The sequence below is a fragment of the Oncorhynchus nerka genome, unplaced genomic scaffold (genome assembly GCF_034236695.1).
Source record: "Oncorhynchus nerka isolate Pitt River unplaced genomic scaffold, Oner_Uvic_2.0 unplaced_scaffold_3945, whole genome shotgun sequence".
Taxonomy (NCBI): domain Eukaryota; kingdom Metazoa; phylum Chordata; class Actinopteri; order Salmoniformes; family Salmonidae; genus Oncorhynchus; species Oncorhynchus nerka.
Genome location: NW_027037352.1, coordinates 1 through 10,000, shown reverse-complemented (window position 1 = coordinate 10,000; position 10,000 = coordinate 1). Strand labels below are relative to the sequence as shown.

The 10,000-nt window shown below is 46.5% G+C and overlaps 1 protein-coding gene across 1 annotated transcript in view; it reads left to right on the top strand.

Annotated features, from left to right (window-relative positions):
• LOC135566626 (broad substrate specificity ATP-binding cassette transporter ABCG2-like) overlaps positions 1-9,075 on the top strand; it is a gene marked incomplete at both ends in the record, with an annotated part of 14,286 nt that extends 5,211 nt beyond the window's left edge. Inside the window, 5 exons of the mRNA XM_065014297.1 lie at positions 4,652-4,803; positions 5,092-5,181; positions 6,272-6,396; positions 8,833-8,987; positions 9,038-9,075. Coding sequence (XP_064870369.1) covers positions 4,652-4,803; positions 5,092-5,181; positions 6,272-6,396; positions 8,833-8,987; positions 9,038-9,075 — 560 coding nt within the window. The remainder of the gene's footprint in view (positions 1-4,651; positions 4,804-5,091; positions 5,182-6,271; positions 6,397-8,832; positions 8,988-9,037) is intronic.
• Between the last annotated feature and the right edge of the window lie 925 nt (positions 9,076-10,000).

Here is a 10,000-nt window from a genome sequence, read left to right as displayed (position 1 = left end):
ATACTGTGTGTGTGTGTGTGTGTGATGAGGATACTGTGTGTGTGTGTGTTCTGTGATGAGTGTACTGTGTGTGTGTGTGTGTGTGATGTGTGTACTGTGTGTGTGTGTGTGTGTGTGTGTGATGTGTGTGTGTGTGACTGTGTGTGTTCTCTAGATGTGTGTGTGTGTGTGTGTGTGTGTGTGTGTGTGTGTGTGTGTGTGTGTGTGTGTGTGTGTGTGTGTGTGTGTGTGTGTGTGTGTGTGTGTGTGATGTGTGATACTGTGTGGCTGTGTGTGTGTGTGTGATGAGTGTACTGTGTGTGTGTGTGTGTGTGTGATGTGTGTGTGCTGTGTGTGTGTGTGTGATGAGGTGTGTGGTGTGTGTGTGTGTGTGTGTGTGTGTGTGTGTGTGTGTGTGTGTGTGTGTGTGTGATGAGGTACTGTGTGTGTGTGTGTGTGTGATGAGTGATGTGTGTGTGTGTGTGTGTAGATGAGGATACTGTGTGTGTGTGTTCTCTAGATGAGGATACTGTGTGGCTGTGTGTGTGTTCTGTAGATGAGGATACTGTGTGTGTGTGTTCTGTGATGAGGATACTGTGTGTGTGTTCTCTAGATGAGGATACTGTGTGTGTGTGTGTGTGTGATGAGGATACTGTGTGTGTGTGTGTGTCTGATGAGTGATACTGTGTGGCTGTGTGTGTGTGTGTGTGTGTGTGTGTGTGTGTTCTGTGTGAGTGTGTGTGTGTGTGTGTGTGTGATGAGGATACTGTGTGTGTGTGTGTGTGTGTGTGTGTGAGGATACTGTGTGTGTGTGTGTGTGTGATGAGTGTGTGTGTGTGTGTGTGTGTGTCTAGATGAGTGTGTGTGTGTGTGTGTGTGTGTGTGTGTGTAGATGAGGATACTGTGTGTGTGTGTGTGTCTGATGAGGATACTGTGTGTGTGTGTGTGTCTAGATGAGGATACTGTGTGTGTGTGTGTGTGTGTGTGTGTGATGAGGATACTGTGTGTGTGTTGTGTGATGAGTGTACTGTGTGTGTGTGTGTGTGTAGATGAGGATACTGTGTGTGTGTGTGTGTGTGTGTGTGTGTGTGTGTGTGTGTGTGTGTGTGTGTGGATGTGTGTGTGTGTGTTCTGTGTGAGGATACTGTGTGTGTGTGTGTGTGTGTGTGATGAGGATACTGTGTGTGTGTGTGTGTAGATGAGGATGTGTGTGTGTGTGTGTCTGTAGATGAGGATACTGTGTGTGTGTGTGTGTGTGATGAGGATACTGTGTGTGTGTGTGTGTGTGTGTGTGTAGATGAGGATACTGTGTGTGTGTGTGTGTGAGGATGTGTGTGTGTGTGTGTGTAGATGAGGATACTGTGTGTGTGTGTGTGTGTGTGTGTGATACTGTGTGTGTGTGTGTGTTCTGTAGATGAGGATACTGTGTGTGTGTGTGTGTGTAGATGAGTGTGTGTGTGTGTGTGTGTGTGTGTGTCTAGATGAGTACTGTGTGTGTGTGTGTGTGTCTAGATGAGGATACTGTGTGTGTGTGTTCTCTGTGATGAGGATACTGTGTGTGTGTGTGTGTGTGTCTAGATGAGGATACTGTGTGTGTGTGTGTGTTCTCTAGATGAGGATACTGTGTGTGTGTGTGTCTAGATGAGGATACTGTGTGGCTGTGTGTGTTCTCTAGATGAGGATACTGTGTGTGTGTGTGTCTCTAGATGAGGATACTGTGTGTGTGTGTGTTCTCTAGATGAGGATACTGTGTGTGTGTGTTCTCTAGATGAGGATACTGTGTGTGTGTGTGTGTTCTCTAGATGGATACTGTGTGTGTGTGTCTCTAGATGAGGATACTGTGTGTGTGTGTGTGATGAGGATACTGTGTGTGTGTGTGTTCTCTGATGAGGATACTGTGTGTGTGTGTGTAGATGAGGATACTGTGTGTGTGTGTGTGTTCTCTAGATGAGGATACTGTGTGTGTGTGTCTCTAGATGAGGATACTGTGTGTGTGTGTCTCTAGATGAGGATACTGTGTGTGTGTGTTTTCTAGATGAGTACTGTGTGTGTGTGTTCTCTAGATGAGGATACTGTGTGTGTGTGTTCTCTAGATGAGGATACTGTGTGTGTGTTCTCTAGATGAGGATACTGTGTGTGTGTGTGTGTGTTCTCTAGATGAGGATACTGTGTGGCTGTGTGTGTGTTCTCTAGATGAGGATACTGTGTGGCTGTGTGTGTGTTCTCTAGATGAGGATACTGTGTGGCTGTGTGTGTTCTCTAGATGAGGATACTGTGTGTGTGTGTGTGTGTTCTCTAGATGAGGATACTGTGTGGCTGTGTGTGTGTTCTCTAGATGAGGATACTGTGTGGCTGTGTGTGTTCTCTAGATGAGGATACTGTGTGGCTGTGTGTGTTCTCTAGATGAGGATACTGTGTGTGTGTGTGTGTTCTCTAGATGAGGATACTGTGTGTGTGTGTGTGTGTGTCTCTAGATGAGGATACTGTGTGTGTGTGTGTTCTCTAGATGAGGATACTGTGTGTGTGTGTGTGTTCTCTAGATGAGGATACTGTGTGTGTGTGTGTGTTCTCTAGATGAGGATACTGTGTGTGTGTGTGTGTTCTCTAGATGAGGATACTGTGTGTGTGTGTGTGTTCTCTAGATGAGGATACTGTGTGTGTGTGTGTGTTCTCTAGATGAGGATACTGTGTGTGTGTGTGTGTTCTCTAGATGAGGATACTGTGTGTGTGTTCTCTAGATGAGGATACTGTGTGTGTGTTCTCTAGATGAGGATACTGTTTGTGTGTGTTCTCTAGATGAGGATACTGTGTGTGTGTTCTCTAGATGAGGATACTGTGTGTGTGTGTTCTCTAGATGAGGATACTGTGTGTGTGTGTGTGTTCTCTAGATGAGGATACTGTGTGTGTGTTCTCTAGATGAGGATACTGTGTGTGTGTTCTCTAGATGAGGATACTGTGTGTGTGTTCTCTAGATGAGGATACTGTGTGTGTGGCTGTGTTCTCTAGATGAGGATACTGTGTGTGTGTGTTCTCTAGATGAGGATACTGTGTGTGTGTGTGTGTTCTCTAGATGAGGATACTGTGTGTGTGTTCTCTAGATGAGGATACTGTGTGTGTGTGTTTTCTAGATGAGGATACTGTGTGTGTGTGTTCTCTAGATGAGGATACTGTGTGTGTGTGTTCTCTAGATGAGGATACTGTGTGTGTGTTCTCTAGATGAGGATACTGTGTGTGTGTGTGTTCTCTAGATGAGGATACTGTGTGGCTGTGTGTGTGTTCTCTAGATGAGGATACTGTGTGGCTGTGTGTGTGTTCTCTAGATGAGGATACTGTGTGGCTGTGTGTGTTCTCTAGATGAGGATACTGTGTGTGTGTGTGTGTGTTCTCTAGATGAGGATACTGTGTGTGTGTGTTCTCTAGATGAGGATACTGTGTGTGTGTGTGTGTGTGTTCTCTAGATGAGGATACTGTGTGGCTGTGTGTGTTCTCTAGATGAGGATACTGTGTGTGTGTGTGTGTTCTCTAGATGAGGATACTGTGTGTGTGTGTGTGTTCTCTAGATGAGGATACTGTGTGTGTGTGTGTGTTCTCTAGATGAGGATACTGTGTGTGTGTTCTCTAGATGAGGATACTGTGTGTGTGTGTTCTCTAGATGAGGATACTGTGTGTGTGTGTGTGTTCTCTAGATGAGGATACTGTGTGTGTGTTCTCTAGATGAGGATGCTGTGTGTGTGTGTGTGTGTGTGTTCTCTAGATGAGGATACTGTTTGTGTGTTCTCTAGATGAGGATACTGTGTGTGTTCTCTAGATGAGGATACTGTGTGTGTGTGTTCTCTAGATGAGGATACTGTGTGTGTGTGTGTGTTCTCTAGATGAGGATACTGTGTGGCTGTGTGTGTTCTCTAGATGAGGATACTGTGTGTGTGTGTGTGTGTTCTCTAGATGAGGATACTGTGTGGCTGTGTGTGTTCTCTAGATGAGGATACTGTGTGGCTGTGTGTGTTCTCTAGATGAGGATGCTGTGTGTGTGTGTGTGTGTGTGTTCTCTAGATGAGGATACTGTGTGTGTTCTCTAGATGAGGATACTGTGTGTGTGTGTTCTCTAGATGAGGATACTGTGTGTGTGTGTTCTCTAGATGAGGATACTGTGTGTTTGTGTGTGTTCTCTAGATGAGGATACTGTGTGTGTGTGTGTGTTCTCTAGATGAGGATACTGTGTGTGTGTTCTCTAGATGAGGATACTGTGTGTGTGTTCTCTAGATGAGGATACTGTGTGTGTGTTCTCTAGATGAGGATACTGTGTGTTTGTGTGTGTTCTCTAGATGAGGATACTGTGTGTGTGTGTGTGTTCTCTAGATGAGGATACTGTGTGTGTGTTCTCTAGATGAGGATACTGTGTGTGTGTGTGTGTTCTCTAGATGAGGATACTGTGTGTGTGTGTGTGTTCTCTAGATGAGGATACTGTGTGTGTGTTCTCTAGATGAGGATACTGAGTGTGTGTGTTCTCTAGATGAGGATACTGTGTGTGTGTGTGTGTTCTCTAGATGAGGATACTGTGTGGCTGTGTGTGTTCTCTAGATGAGGATACTGTGTGTGTGTGTTCTCTAGATGAGGATACTGTGTGTGTGTGTTCTCTAGATGAGGATACTGTGTGTGTGTGTGTGTTCTCTAGATGAGGATAGTGGGTGGTCGTATGGTGGTGAACTCTCTCAGGAACCCCCAGACATCGTACGCTCAGCTGGCCCTCAACATCTTCTTCGCTCTGCTGGTCGGCCTCATTTACTACCAGATCCCCCTGACTCTACCTGAAGCCCTACAGAACAGGTGTCTGTCCTGTCTCTGTCTTGTCTGTCTGTCTGTCTGTCTGTCTGTCTGTCTGTCTGTCTGTCTGTCTGTCTGTCTGTCTGTCTGTACGTCCTGTCTGTCTGTCTGTACGTCCTGTCTGTCTGTCTGTCTGTCTGTCTGTCTGTCTGTTCTGTCTGTCTGTACGTCTTGTCTGTCTGTCCTGTCTGTCCTGTCTGTCTGTCTGTACGTCTTGTCTGTCTGTCCTGTCTGTCTTGTCTGTGTGTCTCACAGTGCAGCAGTATCTATTCTTTATTCTCTCTCTCTCAGGATGGGAGCATTCTTTTTCCTCATCATCAACATGGTGTTTGGGAATCTTTCAGCTGTGGAACTCTTCATCAATGAGAGAGCTCTGTTCATGTGAGTCTTTCTGTTTGTATGTGTTCTGACTCTCTCTCTGTGTGTTCTGACTCTCTCTGTGTGTGTTCAGACTCTCTCTGTGTGTGTTCAGACTCTCTCTGTGTGTGTTCAGACTCTCTCTGTGTGTGTTCAGACTCTCTCTGTGTGTTCAGACTCTCTCTGTGTGTGTTCAGACTCTCTCTCACTCTCTGCGTGTGTGTTCTGACTCTGTGTGTTCTGACTATCTCTGTGTATATTCTGACTCTCTGTGTGTTCTGAATTGCTCTGTGTGTTCTGACTCTCTCTCTCTCTCTGTGTGTTCTGACTCTCTGTGTGTTCTGACTCTCTGTGTGTTCTGACTCTCTGTGTGTTTGTGTGTTCTGACTCTATCTCTGTGTGTATTCTGACTCTCTCTGTGTGTTCTGACTCTCTGTGTGTTCTGACTCTCTGTGTGTTCTGACTCTCTCTCTGTGTGTGTTCTGACTCTCTCTCTCTCTCTCTCTCTCTGTGTGTGTTCTGACTCTCTCTGTGTGTGTTCTGACTCTCTGGTTGTTCTGACTTTCTCTGTGTGTTCTGACTCTGTGTGTTCTTACTCTGTGTGTGTTTTGTCTCGCTCTCTCTGTGTGTTTGTGTGTGTATTCTGACTCTCTGTGTGTATTCTGACTCTCTGTGTGTATTCTGACTCTCTGTGTGTATTCTGACTCTCTGTGTGTTCTGACTCTCTGTGTGTTCTGACTCTCTCTGTGTGTTCTGACTCTCTCTCTCTCTCTCTCTCTGTGTTCTGACTCTCTGTGTGTTCTGACTCTCTCTCTCTCTTTGTGTGTTCTGACTCTCTCTGTGTGTTCTGACTCTCTCTCTCTCTTTGTGTGTTCTGACTCTCTCTCTCTCTTTGTGTGTTCTGACTCTCTCTGTGTGTGTTCTGACTCTCTCTCTCTCTTTGTGTGTTCTGACTCTCTCTGTGTGTGTTCTGACTCTCTCTCTCTCTCTCTCTCTCTCTCTCTCTCTGTGTGTTCTGACTCTCTCTCTCTCTCTCTCTCTCTCTCTCTCTCTGTGTGTGTGTTCTGACTCTCTCTCTCTCTTTCTCTGTGTTCTGACTCTCTGTGTGTTTCAGCCATGAGAACTCTAGTGGGTACTACCGTACGTCCGTCTACTTCCTGTCTAAGATATTCGCTGACCTCATCCCCAACCGCATTGTCCCTATCCTCGTCTTCTCAGCAATCGCCTACTATATGATGGGTATGAACCATACACACAGCCATCACCTACTATATGATGGGTATGAACCACACACACAGCCATCACCTACTATATGATGGGTATGAACCATACACACAGCCATCTCCTACTATATGATGGGTATGAACCATACACACAGCCATCACCTACTATATGATGGGTATGAACCACACACACAGACATCACCTACTATATGATGGGTATGAACCATACACACAGCCATCACCTACTATATGATGGGTATGAACCATACACACAGCCATCGCCTACTATATGATGGGTATGAACCACACACAGCCATCACCTACTATATGATGGGTATGAACCATACACACAGCCATCACCTACTATATGATGGGTATGAACCATACACACAGCCATCGCCTACTATATGATGGGTATGAACCATACACACAGCCATCACCTACTATATGATGGGTATGAACCATACACACAGCCATCACCTACTATATGATGGGTATGAACCATACACACAGCCATCACCTACTATATGATGGGTATGAACCATACACACAGCCATCACCTACTATATGATGGGTATGAACCATACACACAGCCATCACCTACTATATGATGGGTATGAACCATACACACAGCCATCACCTACTATATGATGGGTATGAACCATACACACAGCCATCGCCTACTATATGATGGGTATGAACCATACACACAGCCATCACCTACTATATGATGGTATGAACCATACACAGATACACACAGCCATCACCTACTATATGATGGGTATGAACCATACACACAGCCATCACCTACTATATGATGGGTATGAACCATACACACAGCCATCACCTACTATATGATGGGTATGAACCATACACACAGCCATCGCCTACTATATGATGGGTATGAACCATACACACAGCCATCACCTACTATATGATGGGTATGAACCATACACACAGCCATCGCCTACTATATGATGGGTATGAACCATACACACAGCCATCACCTACTATATGATGGGTATGGACCATACAGACACATCCATCGCCTACTATACACACAACACACACGGGTCAGAACACACACACACACACACGGGTCAGAACACACACACACACACACACAGGTCAGAACACACACACACACACACAGTTCAGAACACACACACACACACACAGTTCAGAACACACCACACACACACACGGGTCAGAACACACACACACACACACGGGTCAGAACACACACACACACACACACAGTTCAGAACACACACACACACACACAGTTCAGAACACACACACACACACAGTTCAGAACACACCACACACACACACAGTTCAGAACACACAACACACACACACAGTTCAGAACACACACAACACACAGTTCAGAACACACCACACACACACACAGTTCAGAACACACACAGTTCAGAACACACACACACACACACACACACGGGTCAGAACACACAACACACACACACAGTTCAGAACACACCACACACACACACACAGTTCAGAACACACACACACACACACAGTTCAGAACACACCACACACACACACAGTTCAGAACACACACACACACACACACACAGTTCAGAACACACCACACACACACACAGTTCAGAACACACACACACACACACGGGTCAGAACACACAACACACACACACAGTTCAGAACACACCACACACACACACAGTTCAGAACACACACACACACACACAGTTCAGAACACACCACACACACACAGTTCAGAACACACCACACACACACACAGTTCAGAACACACCACACACACACACAGTTCAGAACACACCACACACACACACAGTTCAGAACACACCACACACACACACAGTTCAGAACACACCACACACACACAGTTCAGAACACACCACACACACACACAGTTCAGAACACACCACACACACACAGTTCAGAACACACCACACACACACAGTTCAGAACACACCACACACACACAGTTCAGAACACACCACACACACACACAGTTCAGAACACACCACACACACACAGTTCAGAACACACCACACACACACACAGTTCAGAACACACCACACACACACACAGTTCAGAACACACCACACACACACACAGTTCAGAACACACCACACACACACACAGTTCAGAACACACCACACACACACAGTTCAGAACACACCACACACACACAGTTCAGAACACACCACACACACACACACAGTTCAGAACACACACAGTTCAGAACACACACAGTTCAGAACACACCACACACACACACAGTTCAGAACACACCACACACAGTTCAGAACACACCACACACACACACAGTTCAGAACACACCACACACACACACAGTTCAGAACACACCACACACACACAGTTCAGAACACACCACACACTTCCTTCTATGATAAAATGTAAATATCTCTCTCTCCACCAGGTCTGAAGCCAGCCTTCACAGCGTTCCTGCTCTTCACACTGACGATGTCCCTGGTCAGTCTAGCTGCGGTCAGTCTAGCGTTCCTGGTCTCAGCCTCTGTCTCCTCCTTCGCTATGGCCAACGTCCTCATCGCCCTGCCTTTCGTCTTCATGATGGTGAGAGACACACAAACACACTAACTCTCTCTCTCTCTCTCTCTCTCTAGGTGTTCGGAGGGTTCCTGGTCAACCTTAACTCCATGTTGTCTCTCTCTCTCTCTCTCTCTCTCTCTAGGTGTTTGGAGGGTTCCTGGTCAACCTTAACTCCATGTTGTCTCTCTCTCTCTCTCTCTCTCTCTCTCTCTCTAGGTGTTCGGAGGGTTCCTGGTCAACCTTAACTCCATGTTGTCTCTCTCTCTCTCTCTCTAGGTGTTTGGAGGGTTCCTGGTCAACCTTAACTCCATGTTGTCTCTCTCTCTCTCTCTCTCTCTCTCTCTCTCTCTCTCTCTCTCTCTCTCTCTCTCTCTCTCTCTCTCTCTCTCTCTCTCTCTCTCTCTCTCTCTCTCTCTCTCTCTCTCTCTCTCTCTCTCTCTCTCTCTCTCTCTCTCTCTAGGTGTTCGGAGGGTTCCTGGTCAACCTTAACTCCATGTTGTCTCTCTCTCTCTCTCTCTCTCTCTCTCTCTCTCTCTCTCTCTCTCTCTCTCTCTCTCTCTCTCTCTCTCTCTCTCTAGGTGTTCGGAGGGTTCCTGGTCAACCTTAACTCCATGTTGTCTCTCTCTCTCTCTCTCTCTCTCTCTCTCTCTCTAGGTGTTCGGAGGGTTCCTGGTCAACCTTAACTCCATGTTGTCTCTCTCTCTCTCTCTAGGTGTTCGGAGGGTTCCTGGTCAACCTTAACTCCATGTTGTCTCTCTCTCTCTCTCTCTAGGTGTTTGGAGGGTTCCTGGTCAACCTTAACTCCATGTTGTCTTGGTTGTCATGGCTGAAATGGATCAGCATTTTCCGCTACGGACTAGAGGTAGGAGGGGGTAGAGGAGGGGGTAGAGGAAGGGGGGGTAGAGGAAGGGGGAGGGGATAGAGGAAGGGGGAGGGGATAGAGGTAGGAAGGGGGATAGAGGAAGGGGGGGAGGGGTGAGGTAGAGGGGGAAGGGGGAGGGGGATAGAGGTAGAGGATAGAGAAGGGGGAGGGGTAG